We start from the raw sequence: 19786 nt of genomic DNA on the forward strand, positions 1-19786 counted from the left end.
TGCATTACTTTGGTTTTGTCTCAATTGGACTTAATTGGTTAATTGAATATGTGTTTTATTTATAAAGAAAGTTGATTTGTTATGTTGAGTTTGTCTGTTGGAGCATTGGCTTTGACGAAAGCACTTACAATAAATGGTGTGGAGTACCTACAGTCTGCTTATTTTACATCATAGTGTCTTAACATAGCTGGGGTGACAATTTTTTGCTTGAGGTTTTTAAATGCCTTCTGGTGCTGTTCCAACCACGACCATGCAACATTGTTGTGTGTGAGCTCTCTTAAAGGTGTTGTCACCTCACTGAAGCCTAGTATAAATTTTCCTAAGTAACTGACCATGCCCAGGAAATTCTGTAAAGCTTGTACATTATCTGGTGCTGACATTTCAAGAATAGCTGCTTACTTGGTCGGGTCTGGTCTCAAGCCTGCACTGATAAACAAATGTCCTACATAAGTAAATTCTGAAAGTCTGAATTTGCACTTCAGAGGACTGAGCTTCAAATTTACTTCATGTGCTCTTTCTAGAACTTTCTTGAGGTTTCTGTCATGCTGTGCTTCACCATTGCCTCCATCCAATAGATCATTGACTATTATGGCACAAGGATAACCCAAAAAAATGTTCCATTGCACACTGAAAAACTTTACTTGCAGAATATTTTCCAAATGACATCCTTACGAATCTGTATCTGGCAAACAGAGTAACAAATGTAGTTAGAAATGAGTATTTGCAATTAAGCATCACTTGCCAAAAAAACTATTTGCATCCAAAACAGAAAATACAGTGACATTTGGCATTAGAGCTGCAACTTCTTTGATTGTGCACATTGGATGATACAGTCTCTTCAATGCTTTGTTCAAATCTCTTGGGTCAATGCATATTCTGATTTTGTCTGAGCCTTTTTTGTGAGTGGCTACCATGGACGATACCCATTCAGTTGGATCTGTGACTGGACAAATCACACCTTGCTGTACCATTTTATCCAACTGAGCCATAACTTTATCTTCATAGCTATCGGAACTCTTCTTGCTGCTCTGACCACTGGAGTGACCTTGGGGTCTAATTTCATGCAATACAAGACAGGAAGTTTGCCTAACTTGTCATTGAAAACATCAGCATACTCTGAGAAAATGGCTTCAGAGAAATTAGAACTCAGAAATGCACTTATGTGATGAACGTGTTTAGCATAAAAAGGCAGATTCATTCTTAAACTATCTTTGAGACTCAATAAAGATTGCACTGGTCTTTGGACAATGTAGAATAACAAGTCGTAACAGTTTTCAGCCAAATAATATGAAAGTATCACTGAACCTTCTGTTTGAATTTCTTCACCACCATAAGCAACAAGTCTTGCACTATGGGTTACATTGAGTTGTTCATTAGTTGTCACTCTACCAAATGTGTCTGCTGATATAACATTACATTTTGAACCAGTGTCTACTTTGAGCTCTGTGGATCTTCCATTAATCCAGATAGTACAAAATCTTCACTTCTTGTTAATAAATTCACTGCATTAACTCTTTCACCAAGCACTGACACACCATCTACATAGAAAGCTGACTGCTTCAACTCTCCTTGATCAACTTGCTTTTTTGTGCAACCTTTCTTTACAACTGTGTGAGGCTTACTTAATTTGCAAAACTTTTGGAAATGGTTCCATTTTTTTCAATGGTGACATTGTTGACCAAATGCTAAGCACTTCTTTCTTTTAGACTCATGATTTGCACCACAATTGCGGCAGTTAACAGTAAAGCTAGATTTGGGTTTTGCTGACTCATGCTTATACTGCACTGAGCTGACGTTGGAGCTTGCACCTTTCCTGGAACTTTCTAGAAAGCCTTGTGCCTTCTTTGGAAACCCTGTAGCTGCCACATGCTTAGGCCTGCTTTTGTTTGCCACATGTTGCATACTATCTACATGTGCTCTGGAGCCAACCAAAACCATGCTCTTGTCACTCACAAGCATACCTGTGTGTTTTTCTGTCACCTCATGGATTTCACAAATCTCTATGGCTTTGCTCAATGTTAAATCACTGTCATGAAGTAAAATCTTTCTCACAGCAACACTGTTAATACCACATCCAAGCCTGCCCTTTGTCAGCTCATCTTTTAAATCATCAAACTGACATGGTTTAGCTCTGTTTCGCAAGTCAGTTATATAAGCTGCAAATGTTTCCCCTGGTTTCTGATCTCTTGTGTAAAACAAATTTCTCTCTAATGTAATATTCGTCTGAGGGTTGCACATTTCTCTGAACTTGCACTTCAAACACGCAGGGTCTTCCCTTGATTCAGCTTGTACAACAATATGGTGGTCCGCACCTTCTCTTTCATATACTGCTGGTGCATACACAAATGAATGCTGTCTCTCTTTCTATGGCCTCTGACCTGACCCTGCTAGGTTTAGCAAAATGAATGCCTTGGTGCATGCATCTCTATCTGCATAAACTGTTTGTATAAAAATATTGTATTCTTGCTCAAATATTCTCCAGTTCTCTGCAATATTCTGATGAAATAAGTGGTAAGGGTTTTTAAAATCTGTCTGTCATATTAATACATACCAGTGAAGGGTTTTGCAAGTAAGCATAAATATACACACATGCACATATACCAGAAACTAATGCCAGTATTTGTCCAATGCCTTTGTTCTCTGAACTTATATCTTTGTTGGGCTTTTCAGAATTGTGTGAATAAACAAACTTGTAGTACTTTTGAATAAATGGACTTTGCAAAATAAACTTGGGCATATTGGTACTTTTGAAATGTGGTAAATTCGAAAATGCTAAAGTCATTTATCATCCTCTGCTAAAGTCATTCACTTTCATTTTAAGAAACATTTGAGGACTTTATGATGTGACTGAACAACTCACGAGCACTGTAATATTCTTATAATGTCATATTTTGCAAGAAAACACCTCTTATCAGTGTAAGAAACATATCAAGTAACTGCACAATGTAAATAAATCAAACATCAGTTGCCTTAAACTCAATAACTTTTCAAAGTAATTGCACTTTACAAATAACTGCATACAGCACACTGAAATGTCCCCATAATGGTGGTACCTTGCTAGGCAACTCTTTACAGTACGAGAAGCACTCTGTAATGGCAGCACTTTGCGAATAGATGCACCCAGTGCAAGAAACTTTTGTAATGGCTATACTTTGACTGTATTACACAAAATAGTTGCACTTTGCAGGCAGTAAACTCTTCAATATACATGCACAGTAGTAAGCACACACTGTAAGCACTTTTACACACTTTGAGATGCTAGTTATGCCCTTGATACAATACGAAGTTTTAGTTATGCCCAAACACAGCACTTTTGTGATGCCAAAACACATACAGTCGCCTTGCTTTACTTTACTTAATCTTCTTCTTTCCATTTCTTCCTGTCCTCTGCATCTTGCTCTGTCACACCAACCACCTGCATGTCCTCTCTCACCACATCCATAAACCTTATCTTAGGCCTTCCTCTTTTCCTGTTACCTGGCTGCTTCATCCTTAGCATCTTTCTCCCAATATACTATGCATCCCTCCTCAGCACATGTCCAAACCAATGTAATCTTGCCTCTCTGGCTTTGTCTCCAAACCTTCCAACCTAGGCTGACTCTCTAATATACTTATTCCTAATCCTGTCCATCCTCATCACACCCAGTGCAAATCTTAACATTTTCAACTCTGCCACGTCAAGCTCTGACTCCTGCCTTTTTGTCAATGCCACTGTCTCCAACCCATATAACATAGCTGGTACACTCTTCTCCACCCACTCCATCCTGCCTCCACACTCACCATTACTCTGAACTGTTGATCCCAAGTACTTAAACTCATTCACCTTCGCCACCTCTACTCTCTGCATCCTCACCATTCCTCTATCCTCCCTCTCATTCACACACATATATTCTGTCTTAGTCCTGCTGACCTTCATTCCTCTTCTCTCTAGAGCATATTAATGTGCTCTTTTTTTATTTTTTTTTATTATATTTGTTTTGCTGGTTTAAGGCTAGGCTTGTATAGGCCCTAGGGCCGATAGCCTAGTACCAACCTATGAACCTCTAAGGCCTTTTCACACCCAATGTACTTTTCTTGTACTTGTTTTACTCTAAACATGCCCAACTTTGCCTTGAGCATACTCATTTTGCTTTAAGCATGCTTGTTTTTGCTTTAAACATACTTGTTTTGCTATACTGTTAATCGCTTCATCAAATACTTTTATCTTAAACATTTTCTTTAGTTAACAAACTTTTCATACTTTCGCTTGCCTGATAATGTGATTTGTGCCCTTGTAATGCCCCTTTTTTGTCTTTCATATCGAATAAATAGTTCATATTATTTCTCATTACCTTTGATTCTTTCTGGCTCTGTTTGTGTTCTTTTCTCTCGGTTTTACCTTCACTGTCGTCTTTGCACCTCATTGCTCCAAATATTCTTCTCTCTTCAATCTTGGTGTTGACACCATGTCATTTTCATGTATAGGACATGATAAAAGAGTCTTTGTGGGTTTTGTTTAAGCAGCTTTATTTTACAAAAACACATCACTATAGAGGCTTACTGACTTTAACGTAAGTAACTTATACACAAACTAACAACTGGGATCATGCATGCTCACTCTCTGGCTGCTCCTTCAAAATGGCACTAGGGATTGCATGTGTCTGGAATTTATTTGTGCACATACAGCCTCGCATGCTTCTTAAAGATATAGCACATACACTTTACACTCTGATCTACAGTAGTCTTGGCATTTTTGGGGGGAGGAGGGTGTAGGCGGCTACAATGATTATGGATTTCTGATTGTTTAGGTTGAGTTTGGCTATTACTATTTCTTCATTGCTTTATTGTGGACTATTTGGGAGGTGAATATGGATTTGTAAAGTAGCTTGAAAGATGATGGCCACAACCCACAGCCCATTTAGTTATTCGGTCTTTCCTAGTGATGGTGTAACAGGGAGAAATGAGTTCTTCTTCTTTAATTTCAGGACTTAACCAAGTTACAGAGATAACTAGGATATGGTGTTGAAAGAATTCAATCCATGTATGAAGGTCAGATATCTTACTGCAGATGCTGCAGGCATTGATGTGATATATTTATAGGGAGGAGGAAGAAATTGTGATTTGTTGTGTTCTAGAAGATTGCTGAGGAAGGGAGTTTTTATTCACAGGTTTGGTATATTGGGTGTTGAGTCAGGGTTGGGGTATACATCCCCATGATCTATTAGCTTATTGGGGTGAATGGTGGAGTTATTGAGATTATGCAATAGAAGTTTTGGCACATTTTTGCACTGGAGTGTGGTGTTTTGTATCTGGTATAAGTTAGTAATATATAGGTTCATAGGTAGGTACTAGGCTATTGGCCCGAGGGCCTATATAACCCTAGCCAAAGGTACCCTGGCTTTTGCCACCCAAGAAAATTATTTTCCTGTGCCACTGTTGAGCAGAGCCATAGAAGTGATCCCAGGGGTGAATTTCCTATCTCCCATCCAATCATCAAGATTTTTCTTGAACAGCGCTAATGAGGAGCTTTGTTTGATATAGATAGGTAGTTTATTCCAGAGTATGGGAAGTCTCTGGGACAGGAATCTATTCCTCCAGCATGTTCTGTTTATTATGGTGACAAGGTTTAGGTCACTTGCTACCATGTAGCTCATAGGGATTGGGATTTCTTTAAGTGGAGCATGTCTAAAAGCTCTGGGTTTGACATAGCTTTGTGTGTTAGGCAGAGATCACCTCTGAGTAGGCAATATGCAACGGAGTAAAGCTGCAGTTTTTTGAGACGGCCTGCATAGGGTATCTGTTTGAAGCCAGTAATCCTCTTTGTGAGGTATTTCTGCAGCCTTTCCAGTTGTAGATGTCTTGTGAGGTACATACCAAAAGGGGCATTGTACTCTATAATGGGTCTAATGAGTGACGGGTAGAGGGGAACAATGACCTCTTTTTTCCTGGATGAGAAACCTTTTGAGATGAAGTGTGCCACATAGAAGGATTTCATGACTACTGTGGCGATGTGATTATCAAAGGAGAGACTACTGTCCACCTGTGTCCCAAGGTCTCTTATCACACTTTCAGTGTTAAGTAGACTACTGCCTATGTGGTAGTTCATGGGTACTGAGTTTTTACCAAAAGGTATGACAATGCACTTTTTGTCATTGAGCTTGAGGCCATGGCTTTGACACCAGGCATCTGTCTCAGCGACGCCCTTTTGTAAGATGTCCACATCTTTTGGAGTTTTGATTATGGCTCCTAGTTTGCAGTCATCTGCAAACTTCATTAGCCAAAGACCTTCTGTGTTGGCCTGTACTTAGAGAAGTAGATACCAAACAGGAGAGGACCCAGGACTGAACCCTCTGGTACTCCACTTGTCACTGGTCTGAAGTCGGATTTGGAGTCTGCTACTTTCACAGTGTGGATTCTGTCAGTGAGCCAGTTGGCAACTCATCTTGTGAAATAGGGATTTATACCTAGTTTAGTGAGTTTCTCTATAATTCCAGAGTGGGGGATGGTGCCGAAAGCCTTGGCGAGATCTAGATAGGCTGTGTGAACCACCTTACCCTCATCTACGGCTTTGATGACTGCTTCAAAGAAGTCTATCAGGTTTAGGAGACATGATCTGCCTTTTACAAGCCCGAACTGGGTGGGGTCCTGAGTTTGGAGATTACCAATGTCATTGTTTATAAGTTCCATGATGGTACGTTCCATAGCCTTGCAGACCAGACTCGTTAGGCTAATGGGGCAGTAGTTTCCGAGGTCTGTGGTGGCTCCCCCTTTGTGGACTGGGATAACTGTCGCTGTGCGCCGTTCAGTGGGCACATAGCCTGAGGTGAGGCTATGATTGAACATGGTACTTAGGTGGGGTGCCAGTTCATTTTGTAGTTCATGTAGAACACAGCCTGGGATGTCGTTAGGTCCCATGGATGCTGTGTTCTTGGCTTTGGATAGTGTGTTTTTTACCTGTGCAGCCATAATACAGGAACTTTGCATTCTTCTGTTATAGAGATGGGCCCTTTAGGGGATGACAGGGGAGTAAAGTTAGCACTGAACCTATCTGCCAGGATGTTGGCAATATCAGTTGGTTCTGCATATTTAATGCCATTGTGCTGTAACTCAGAGCAGATCTGAGTGTTGCTATCGAGATTCTTGACATAGCTATAGAATGATTTGTGGTTGTTTTTAGAGTCAGTGTTGATTTTGTTTTCATAACTAGCTTTGGAGGATTTTATGAGGGATCTCAGCTTCTTACTGAGGCTGACCAGAGAGTTTCTCCAATCATGGGATTTTACTCTTTTTTGCAACAGTTTCTTTCTTCTGTTGTAGAGTTTGTTTATGGCAGGGGACCACCAGATTGGCTTCCTTTTTTTTTTGGAGGATAGCATTTTGGTTCTGTTAGGGATTGCACGATCCATGTACTCATGTAAGTGCTTATAAAGTGCATTTGTGTAGGATTCAGCAGTCATACCTCTATTGTCCATTAACATGGGTGTCGTGAAGTTTGCCACTTCTGTCTTAAGAAGCGTGAAGTTGGCTTTGGAGAAATATTTTACAATGGTTTCCCTAATGGGGGGTAGGGGAGGAATGTGGATATCTAGGGTGATTAGCTTGTGGTCGGATCTGACCAACGAGGAATTGACCTCTGGTGTGGAGCAGGATACTGCTGCCCCTGGTGGGGGTGTGGATTAGTTGATCCATGGCATTGGAATTTATGAATTCCAGAAGACGTTTAGCACAAGATTTGGTACATGAGTAGTTTTCCCACTTAATGGTAGGGTAGTTGAAATCGCCCATTATTAGGGTGTTAGGTTGTACCCTAATATTTTCTAGTGTATTAAGAAATGAGGAGTGGGAATCCTGGGGCATGGTGGGGGATATGTAGCAAGCTACAATTTGGATTGCGGTCTTTCCCAGAGTTAGTTGTACTTGGATAATCTCGGATGCATTATGCTGAGCAACTAGCCTGGAGGTGTGGATATCCTTAATGAATATGGACACGCCTCTGCCTTTAGTGTTTCGGTCCAGGTTAGGTGGCCGAAAGGTGTGGAATGAATTATAGCCTGGTAATGCAGGAGTACTCTCTGGAGCCTTGAACCAGGTCTCTGTCACTGCACAGATGTCGATGTTCTTCATTTTAAAAGAGTGCCTCGAGTGAGTGCATTTTGAGGTTTAGATTTCTAGCATTGAGTAGCAATTCCCTCAGATTCTTTTTGCCTGTACCTATTGGGGTGGTGAATTTGTCATTTGAACCTTCCCTAAAAAAGGCACTATAGGGGTGGCTAGAGCCTTAGCCAGTATCCTGAATCCCAGGGGCGACAGGTGCAGGCCATCTCTGGCTAAGCATCGTTGTTTGTCGATCATGTCATCCCAGGCAGACAGATACTGGATCCCCTTAGAATGACACCAGAAGCTTAGCCAATTGTTGAAGTCAATCATTTTGTCCTTGTACTGTGGTATCATTCTGGGTGATGGCAGGATGCTACTCAGGGCTAGGGTCATACCTGCCTGGGCTACAAGATCGGACAGCTCCTCCATGTCCCTTTTCATGTAGTCCAAGGAGATACGTCTCAGGTCATTCACACCAACATGGACAATGACAGAGTCATATCTGTACATGTTGTGGAGTGACCTGAGTGCATGCATTATGTGGTGGATTCTGGCACCCGATAGGCAGCTGACAGTAACTTTCTCCTTGTTTAGCCTGTTGAGTGGAACATCAGTGTGTCTGACTATAGAGTCACCTATGACTAGAGTGTTGGGTACGTTGTTATGCCTTATGGGCTGTGGTTGAGTGGCACACTGAGTTTGTGGGCTATGTGTCATTTGGGTTGTGTTGGGGGTGGAGGTTTCTTGTGTTTCTGCTTTGGAGGTCCCTGTTGCTTGGGCAGGTTTTTACTGAGAGCCTCTGCAAATGTAGGTGTGTGTTTTGTGTTTCTATGTGTGTGTTTTGGTGGTGTAAGTTTTGAGGGACTATGTGCTGAGTGTGGTGTGGTGCAAGTGTTTACCTTCTCCTCTTGACTGTCTAGTCCAGTCTTGGGTGAAGAGAGCTTTGCTTCCAGTTTGGCTATATAAGTGCATCTCTCACAGGTTGTAGTGTTGGGTGGTAGGAGGAGAGGGTTGTCTGTGTACATGAGGCAATTACTGCATTGCCCTAAAATGCCCAGATTCATCAGGTAGACAGGAGAAAACACCAGGGACTGACCCTTAGACATGCCTGGATAGGTGCTTATTTGTTAAGTACTAGAAACTATTTTCCTCTAGACAGTGAGGAAAGTTGAGTGCTGTAGTAATTTGTAGCTTATTTAGTGCTTACAATAAGTTCTGAACAAGTGCTGAAACAAAAAACTGGCTAGTTCTAAGAAACAAAATTAAGGCTAAAAGGCTTCCCTCCAACACAGAAAGGCTTGGGGGCCTAGAAGCCTACAAATAGTCCTGGACTCAGCAAATCTATATCCAGACTAGACTACCCACAGGAAAGGCAGGAAACAAGTTTAGAAATTTTTTTTTTTGTTTTGTTTTTTTTTTGTGGAAAGAGAGAAAGGAGTAGCAGAAACTAAGCTGACTGGCCTTCTCAAATGTTCACCCTGTATTGGGTAGAATGAGGTAATGACACTAGACTGGGAGGAGGGTCCCAGATCAAATTTACAGTAGGGGCGGGCAACTGCAAAGCCACCAACTATAAGAACACCATACCAATAGGGAGAAAGGGTGGGAAACAAACTGCAGAAATGTTTCTCACAGCAGAAAAACAACAGTGAGACTTTAAATGAAAGTTTTAAACAGCTAAAGGAGCCTCTAGAGAAAGCGTTTAACTGCAACAAGTTATCAGAAACAAACAACCCAACAGATGCTTAATAAAAGTGGACAATTTCCAGTTAATACCTCACACACAGTGAAACTAGCTAGAAAAATATACAGTACACAAAGTGCTATAAATAACTTGAAAAAATAAGCAAATAAACAGGATACTTAATGTTATATATTATAGATCCGAGTTTGCTCAGTGTCCTTCCTTCGATTAGCTCAGTGTGAAATGGCAGAAACACTCACAACTTATGTTTTTTGAGTAGGGTTTTGTCTATGCTGAAGAGGGATGAACAGATTAGGAAGCTGTTTCTGTAGACGGGGTAACTAGTTTTTGTGGAGGACTTGATTTGAGTGTAGAGCATGATTCATAAGTAGTTAATAGGCTTAGGAAGGTTAAAGTTCCTATAAGAGGAAGTATCTGCATGTTGGGAGGTGTGAAATTACTGTATAGAAGAGTGCAGAGAGGAAATGGGAGGAAGAAAACTACAAAATTTATTGGGTTGATAAGAGAAGGATGGTGAGAAATGATTGCTGTTTTCTGAATTGTAATTAACTGGTTATTTGATGCTCAGAAGTAGAATATAAGGGCATAGAAGGGGAACTGACAGGCTATAATGTAGTGAGGAATTATTTTTACAAAATCTTTTTAACCTGAAAATGCAACAGATTCTCTGGTGGCATAGAGAATAATGCCCTGATTATGACCTAGGCAATCCAGGTTCGATTAGCATCTCAGGTGACTGACAGACTGGAAGGGAGGGATGGGCATGCCCATCCCGGGGGGGGGTGATGTGATGCCCCACTACTGTCAACCAATATGTGACATGGATGTCCCACCTCTGGGCCAACAATCAAGGAGCCTCAATCCTCACTATTGGCACCTGTGGGGGGATATTCACTGGAAGGATAACAGGTACACATCCAGTATTTCCAGATGCAGCTCTCTGCATCAAGTACAATCAAGCACAATTTCCCTTAAGAGCACACAGGGAACAGTCAGTCTGGGGGCTAGTTCCTCTTTCTTTCTAGATCCCCAATAAGACTCTCCACTGGCACGGCTATAGAGTTGAGTCCTTAGCCAGGTTTCCAAGCCAAGTCATACAACATTCTCTCTCTGTCATACCAGTGCTTCATGTCCCCACCTAAGTAGCTGACACACACAGTCTTTCAAATCTGTGTGCATGCACACACACACACACACACACACACACACACACACACACACACACACACACACACACACACGCACACACACACACACACACACACACACACACACACACACACACACACACACACAGACACACACACACACACACACACACACACACACACACACACACACACACACACACACTTGGAAAAGGTTGGCACAGGTTTACTAGCTATGCCCCCTTTTGCCCAGACTACAAAGTAGCTTCCACTGCCACCAGAACCCTTCTTTCAGCTACCTTAAGGTTCTTCCAAGGGCACCCAACATACTGAGTGAAATTAATATTAATACAAATGGTAGTTTGACCAAGAGTAAGGTTATTAGGAATGGCCCAAAAAGTGTCATCAAATAAATATGCAAGTACCCTCAAAACTTAAATGTCTCTACAAATATTAGCCACAATGAAAGGTTTAAATATATTTAATAATAAATAATACAAGAACAAGACAATAGTAAATATATATTCACAGTGACATCATATTTCAAAGCACAGGAAATATATGTAAAATAACATTGCAGGACAGGCTCAGATAAATAAAGAAAAACAATATCTAAACTAAGCTTAATTACATTCCTGACCATGTCTATGAGAATTACTATACCCTAATAACTTACTAATAGAGCAAGGCAGATGATGTGGTGAATGGTTCTTCTTGTTGTCAGGTCCAAGACAGAATACAGAATGCTCTGTCTCACTAAGAGACTTCTCAAAATAATATCTAAAATATTACTGCTGGGATAGCTTGACATCATTCCTGGTCATCTGACTTCTAGTTCCTATATGCAAAACTCCCATTGTTGTCAGCTAGCAGTATTTAGCACCTACACATAAAAATACACACACAAGAGCTTTTGCTCAGATCTTTGGCAGGTGCTGGAAGTCATAAAACAATTGCATTTTTCCATGCTTTCTGAGTAGCAATTAGTTTACCCCAAAGACAATACAGAAAGCTTCCTAGTACTGACTTTGTGTCTCTGGCTGCCTTGAAACCTGTGGGATAGCATCCTTATGGCCTAGCCTATTTAATTAAAGATATTTTTTAAAGTTTGCTGGAGTAAGGTCAACCCTCCAGTTTCTGTTAAAACATAATACATTTAAACAGTTACAATAGTGCATGTAAATTTCTGTTCTCTCCAGCAGGGAACACTGCTGATGCATTTCAAACACAAGTACTTTACAAATACCTTTTCAACACAAACATCTTTACAAATCAGTTTGATATACACATGACATGCAGTTCTAATACATTTGTAACATCCACATCTTGGATGACCCACAGTTCTAATACATTGGTAGCACAAGCATCTCATATAAATAATTTTGATATTCACAAATGACATATAATTATTTACAAAATGCCAGCTAGCTGTGCTGGCAGTACCTCCTTTTGTCACAGGTGGTATGTGGACATGACGTTGATCCCTAGTGGAGTTTGGGGATATCACCAGAGGAGGTGTGGTCAGTAGCGGTGGGCCTGGCTAAGCTGCTGCAGTGACAGAGAAATACGCTGTATGCCTACATTGCATGTCTACCCTGGACCACACCACAAAGACACAAATAGGGGGGTATGAGGTAGGCCCTACCCTTTTACAGAAGCTCAAATGTTTAGAGTCCCATTGCCTTTGGCCTGTGATCAGCTCAAGCATTTACTAGAGTAAGTCCAAGAGGCCATGGAGCAGCTGGAAGACCTGATGCAGATAGGGCATGAGGGCCAGTGTTATGCAGGAAGAGAAAAAATGTAAAAAAAAAAAAAAAAAAATCACCAGATGGCAGGTAGAGGTAAAAATCCAGCTTGCTATGGAAATCACAAACTCTACACAATGTACTACTTTGAAAGCAATGCAATAACTACATTTTGGTAACTGCTTATGTGATGAGGTTTATTAGTAAATTCCACCTAAATTACTTTCTGATTGACAGTATTCTGATAGGTCACATGGTTGCCCTACCACAAGTGCACCTTTGTCAGTCCCTTGGGACATTAGAAAATTCAGACCATTTATAATGCATTTTAATGATCCTTCTGCTTTGATTCATTTGCTGCGTGCTCTGTAAGTTACCCTGCAGCACTGACTTTCTTCCTGTCTTTCCTGATGTCGAAAAACAATGTAACGCCTTGTTTCAAGTGCAGTACATTTAAAATGAACCACTTTATAAAATGAAGATATTTTGAGGTGTATGAGTATTGTAATTATTGTTCATATATTACAGATTAGTTACTTCAAATGTTGAAACAGAACAAGAAAGACATGTTACCTCAAATGTTGATGAAAAACGGGAACAGGTAATGCATTTAATATCAGTCTTTATAAACTCTCTTGCAGCAGCTGATATGTTGTTTTATGCACAATGTCCATAACATACCTGTAGAGCTGGCTTATTCCTATTGGCCAAGGAATGGGGCTTTGTATCTGTGTAAGGCAGTCTCTTTACAGTAACATTTCCATACTGGAATATGCTATTTCTTTGCTAAATATATTAAGTTGTTTATGTTAAAGTGGTCTAAACTACAAGCAGCTGACAAGTTTGACTTCTTTTATATGATGCATTTTCAAACCATAAAGGACAGGTTATCAACACTAATCCAAAAGATTGAACATGCAGCATTGTCCAAAATGTTTAAATTTATACTTAACTTGCTTGTTTTCTACCTACAATCACAGCACTGCTAATTTTTCTATCCTATCTAGATTATATGATTGTATCAGTGAAGTGTATAGCATGTATTTTCATTTTGTACTTGTATCTGAGATTGAATCAATATTTATATCTGTACGCTATATATGTATCTTATGGTTATTTATAAATGTGGAGCTTTTCTCCCTGGGCCTCCACTGAAAAAGGACATCTTGTCCAGTCAGACTTTCCTGGTAAACAAATGTAAAATAAAAATAAATAAAATAAATAAATGTGTCTATGCTTCCATTACATGATAAGTCAATCAAAGTTCAAGGTTTCAAGCATACTGTAAAAAAATCCTAATCAATATGTAGTGGATAGAATACCTTGATTATGTTCCAGTCAAGAAATATGCTTTAGCAGTCTTCTGACATCAGAACATTGTTTAACAAGTTTTTGTTAAGCACCACTAAATGCTGTTAAGCTCTAGTCTTGTGCTAGAACATATCAGTGGTCAGTTTCACATGACTCAGAACAGCAGCGAGAAGCTAAAACAGCTTTCAAAGCTGTTAGATACTTTGTGTCACTTTTTAAACCAAACTTGTGGCAAATCAAGGTGTCTAACACCTTTTAGAGTTATTTTTCCTTAGAATGACACTCTGCTTCTGCCCCCTGGCTGTGTGACAGAGGCAGAAATACAGAACATTTTACACACCTACATTTGTAATGTGCAACTGGTAGTACATAAAGCAGATAAAGCTCAATACATTACAAAGAATTATGATGCACACTCTTCAGTTATAACTAATTTTTATGTGTTCTCAATATAAATGTCAAAATGCACCTTGAGAGCAGAGTGAAGGAAAACTCACTTGGTGAATTTCTTGACTGCCATATCTTGACATCATAACAACTTGACCAAGATCTGAGATATGATCATAAATTCTCTGTATACTGCCCAAATATACTATGTTTTATTATATCATCATTAACATAGGAAGCATAGGCCATTCTACTGTCATGGAGATAGGGAAGTACATCTGTAGCATCTGGGAGACTGTTTATCATGTATTTCCCCCTAACAGCGTTTATTTTCTCAGAGTTTGGGAGTTACTCGTACATCAGGAACTCATTTTTCCTATTTCCTTTTTCATAGTTGCTTCCATCATTTCCATTCTTATTCACAGCCAGTTCAGAGCAGAAGTTACATATACACCCCAGAAGTCTGGTTATTACCACATTTGAATGTACCAGTAGTATGTTTTTTGCTTATTTTTTATTACTTTGTTAACTGGGTATTACACTGATCCACATGAACCATTTTCAATATGACCCCAGGAGGTTACAGAGAATCAAGAAATGTGCAAATACAATGCAAAGTATAACACACAAAGAAAACAGAAGTTTATATAATTCAGTTATACAGGATAGTGTTAGTAGTAATTATGTAGCTGACTACCTACAGGTGTGTAGTTAGAATGATATTTAGATATACTGATTTATTTAAATAGATATATTTATAAATCACTGTTACTCTGTTGATGTGTCATTTTGTCAACAGAGTGCAGTGTGTGTGTGTGTGTGTGTGTGTGTGTGTGTGTGTGTGTGTGTGTGTGTGTGTGTGTGTGTGTATATGTGTGTTTGTGTGAATGATGTCAGAAAGGCAGAGTTTGGTTGGGAAATCTGATTTTATTTTGTGATTTAAATGCCGAAAGTATTGCATTTCTAAAATTTTTGATGTGTGTGTGTGTGTCTGTGTGTGTGTGTGTGTGTGTGTGTGTGTGTGTGTGTGTGTGTGTGTGTGTGTGTGTGTGTGTGTGTGTGTCCCGTGCATGTGCATTGATGTTTGGAATAGGTGTCTGACTGTCTTGTGTAGTGGCAGTATCGCAGTAAAAGCTTTATGCAGGGTTAGGGTTAGGGGCAGGGGGAGGAATAACATTAGTATTCATTAGTAAGATGTTACAGGGGAGCTTGCACTGGGTTCATTGAATACAATCAATAGGCCCATAGATTCTTACTGAGCTTACAGCCAAAAGAGACTGTTAAGAAGCTCAGCCTCATCACCAAGTACTTGTAGGAGACAGCAGTATCCCCCACTAAGAAGACATTCTCCACATATCCCTGGTAAAAATATGTAATCACCTATTCAGTCATCCAGACTGGTCTTAAGTGTTGCTAGGGAAGTTTTCAGCTTAGTAGGTAAGGGCAGCCTATCCCAGAAAAAAAGGGGATATGCTGAGTAAGGTATCTGTCATGCTATCTGGTGTTGTTGATGTTGTAGTACAGATTTAGATATCCAGAACAAGTCCTTACTTTTCCACTTGTTCTATTTAGGTAAAGGAGTTCAAAGAATGCAGGATCATTCACAGCATGGAAAGCTAACAGCTTATGCATGACAGTGCTTGCAAGGAGAGAGCTTTTAGTCTCTCACAGTAGCAAAGTGTACTGAGATCCCTGATCTTTTTTAGTGAAGAAACATTGAGATTTCTCAGGCTGGTTTATATGTTTAGTGAGGTATATTCAGAAGGATGCATTATGTTCAATGATGGGCCTACTAACGGATGGATAATGTGGGACTATAACTTCTTTGAACCTTAAGGAGATGCCACAGAGGATAAGCTGTACAAGACAGAAGGATTTTCTAATCACCACAGAAATGTGGTAATAAATAGTCTGTTATCAACATATGTAACCAAGTCCTTGATATCTGAGCCAGATATAACTGGAATGTTATCTATATGGCAAGGAGTAGTAATGCCAGATTTTTCAAAGGAAACTGTGTTGCATCTGTGATAAGCATTTGTTTGGTCCAGCCCTTGCAGGATAATTTGAGTAACAGAATGGAATATAATAATCTCCCCAGTTCAGTTATGCCACAGACATTCTCTCTGTCCTTTAACTTTTACACCATTCACATCTTGTGAAAACACTTTATTTCACATTTTGCAAACTCTTGTAAAGTGGTTCCATCCTCATAAAACTCTGAAGCATTTTTGAATGTTCTATAACATGTTTTTTATGTTTATACCGACAGTGCTAGCATTTTTGTATAGTTGCTGTCAATGTATTTTTTCCAAGTGCTATCTTGGATACCATACAATTGCTAACATCTGCTTTTATGTAGTTAATATATCTAATGTTTACATATTTCTTGGCTTTGTTTTGCTCTCTTTCTCATTCACATGCTTTAGGTTTCACATTTCCAAAGCCATCAGTCATTGTTTTAAGATGAATGCTTGACACCCACTCTGTACACATAAATCACTTTTTCATGTCAGCTCCATGCAGACCAGTACTCTACCCGAAAAACAAGTACATATAAAATAAAATAAAATAAACTCTACTTCCTTTAAAAATATACTTCTGACTTGATAAGTTCTGGCTCCACACAGAATTCCTTCACTTTTTAAAGAATCATACATGATGCCATTCTCACAGTCTTACACTCTTCTTCAGATCCATTACATAAGTATAAATAGACACCAGGACCCCTTGATTTCTACTGAAGAGTAAATGCCTTAATGCTCTTGTTTGCTTCTTGGCATGCTTCAGATTTATTTGTCAAGGCATAATGTTTTCTTTTTCTTCCTGCTTAAAGTTAAATATGTTGAATACTTTAATGCATTCCTGAACTGATATATAAAAAAAAATGTTACACTCTGTATAAACTCTGTTTTTAAAGTAAGTTCAATCATAGTGAGATGCAGTTCAAAACAATGAATTCAAAGCTTTTATCAGAGTTTCTTAATGCTTCAAAGCCATTTTGGCTCAGATTAAGTCATCTTCCTCCAATGAAAGGACCTCACCTGATGACTCCTCTACTTGCACCCAATTGGCCCATGGGGGGAGGCATTAATGGCCTACAAAAGGACCTTATGTTTAATTTGTTCCTGCCTGAAAAGCCTTATCAACCCATCTATCCCCCAACAGTAAAACGGCATAGTAGGGAATGGCTCAGCATTCTGCTCCTGTACAGAGACCTACCCTTTACTCAGGTAGAGAACCCCCCCCCCCTTCCTTTTGGTGGCTCACCCTCTGATGGGAGTATGTCTCTCTGCATGCAGAGTCCCTACACTTCACAGATGTGTCCCCATACTTAATGGATGTAACACCTAGTGCTCCAATTACGTATCACCCAAGTGGTGGACCTGTGTCACCTTCCTCGCATCAAGAACAGGGAGCTGGCAGCAACCAATCAGTCTCATACTGCCTTGCCAGCTCCTACAGGCACCTGTTAATCAAACTCATATCACCACTACTGTGTAATGGACTTGATTGTTCTGGTGATGCCATGTTAGATGAAACACTGAAAAAAATGCATCTGAGAATGATGGTGATTCTTTGCAACATGAAAAAGGAACTGCATTTTTGAGAGTGAGTTGTGAGTCAGTAATGTAAGGAAATAAGTTGAGCATGTGAAAAAAATTCAACAATTCAAAGCAGGAAATAATTAACATGTTTTTTTCCCCTGAGAAAATAAAAAAATATAACACAAACGTTTGTGGTTTATGGATGTCATATAATAGAAACTTCTGAGGTGTACCCATGAAAAGGAGAAATGTTTCACCTTTCAACATTCCAAATAGCCAGACTACAGATGAAAATGAAAATGCAGCTTATTGGATCAGATACATTTAATTCTGACACCCTGTAGTATATGTATACTTAGTAGTATAAACACTGTCAACAATTATGAAATAGAAGGCTAAGGCACTGACATTCACACAAAGAAGGTTTGCTTTAGACTGACTTTTCATGCTGTAAAATGTGGTTGCTTGTCATGCCAAGAATGAAGTACTTTTCTAAGCTTGATTCACATCAGTGATGTGCTAAATAAAGCTCCATGATGAAAGAATATTCCATAGTTTGTGTATTTTTAATTCACTGGTGGCAAAGTATAAAAGACATCCATTTGATATTTTTTCATCACCTGAAATGTGATATAGAGCTTTGCACAGATAAAGTCTGACTGTGTTGTTAATGTTACTGATGACAAATTAAAGCATAATAATATGAGACTGATTTATTGAAAAGGCTGAGACACAATAATGTCTGGGTGACAAAAAGTAAATATATAGTCCCAGTTACAGAGCTGAAACATGCTAGCCATGTCTTAAAACAATACAATTTACAAAAGGCATAGAGAAAATGTAAGCCTTATGGCAAATGTCCAAAAAATCGGTAAATTACTTTCATTGGTATTGTTAGGAATGGTGAAGTGGGTTTCAATGTTCATTCCAAACCTGTCATGTTTGTGTTTCCCATTGAGGAAATAATTGGAATATAATGTGGAATGTTACTGGAGCACAGAAAAAAATAAAGGTTTAAAATTCATAAACAAATAATAAGAAAGTGGCCATAATGAAGTATTTTGATATGACTAAGATAATTACATTATAAGAAAATGCATGACAGAATGTGACTGATATAATGATTTATCAAGAAGGAAAACTAGACGCTTATTGGTTAAGATCCATTGTGAGCATCCTCTAAGGAATATTAAACAAGATGTGCTCAAAAAGAAAAAGGGTTGGTAGCCCTAGTTTTGGATACATAATGCTCCAGGAGTATATTTATGTGGAATTTGGACTAGCAGAAAGAGACAGTAAAGAGTTGCAGGGTATATTTAAGATGTCCATGTTCAAGGTGCTGCCAATACTCCAAAGAATGCTGCAACAGTGCAAACGTATGACGTGAGTATGAAGTGTGAGCTATGAAAAGGAAATCAGGCACCATTTGTAGCTACAGGATGAAAAAAGGGTGTACCGGGAAAGAAGTACAAGTGATCTACCAAATACAACAGTTAACCTGTGACCAATAAGAAGTGGATACTAACACTGAGCTCAAAATGATCTAAGCATGACAGTGCTCTGATATGACACAATGAATATCCATGCAAAGCAAACTGCCTCCTATAAAGAAATAAGTACAACCCATATTGTTGTTCACAGAAGTCCTAAGCTGTACTCAGGTATGATATTTAAAGCAGATAAAGTAACAGAGCCAAATCCACTAAAGGAAAGAAATGCTTAGAAAAACACATAAGACACATTTAAGAATTCTAAGTGTAAAGAAAGTGAGATGTGTTATACTGACCAGATGTCTTAATGCAAGCCAGGGGCAGCCCGTGCTATCGGACTGCCGGTCTGCAGCCCCCTCAACCTGAAAGTATAGAT

The 19786-nt window shown here is 39.3% G+C and overlaps 1 protein-coding gene across 1 annotated transcript in view; it reads left to right on the forward strand.

Moving 5' to 3' along the window:
- LOC122810842 (rano class II histocompatibility antigen, A beta chain-like) overlaps nt 1-19786 on the forward strand; it is a 271294-nt gene that overhangs the window by 229120 nt on the left and 22388 nt on the right. The window contains exon 5 of the mRNA XM_044082396.1: nt 13203-13275. Within this exon, the coding sequence (XP_043938331.1) occupies nt 13203-13275 (73 nt within the window). The remainder of the gene's footprint in view (nt 1-13202; nt 13276-19786) is intronic.

The sequence above is a fragment of the Protopterus annectens genome, chromosome 9.part0 (assembly GCF_019279795.1).
Source record: "Protopterus annectens isolate FY-2018-M chromosome 9.part0, PAN1.0, whole genome shotgun sequence".
Lineage (NCBI taxonomy): Eukaryota > Metazoa > Chordata > Ceratodontiformes > Protopteridae > Protopterus > Protopterus annectens.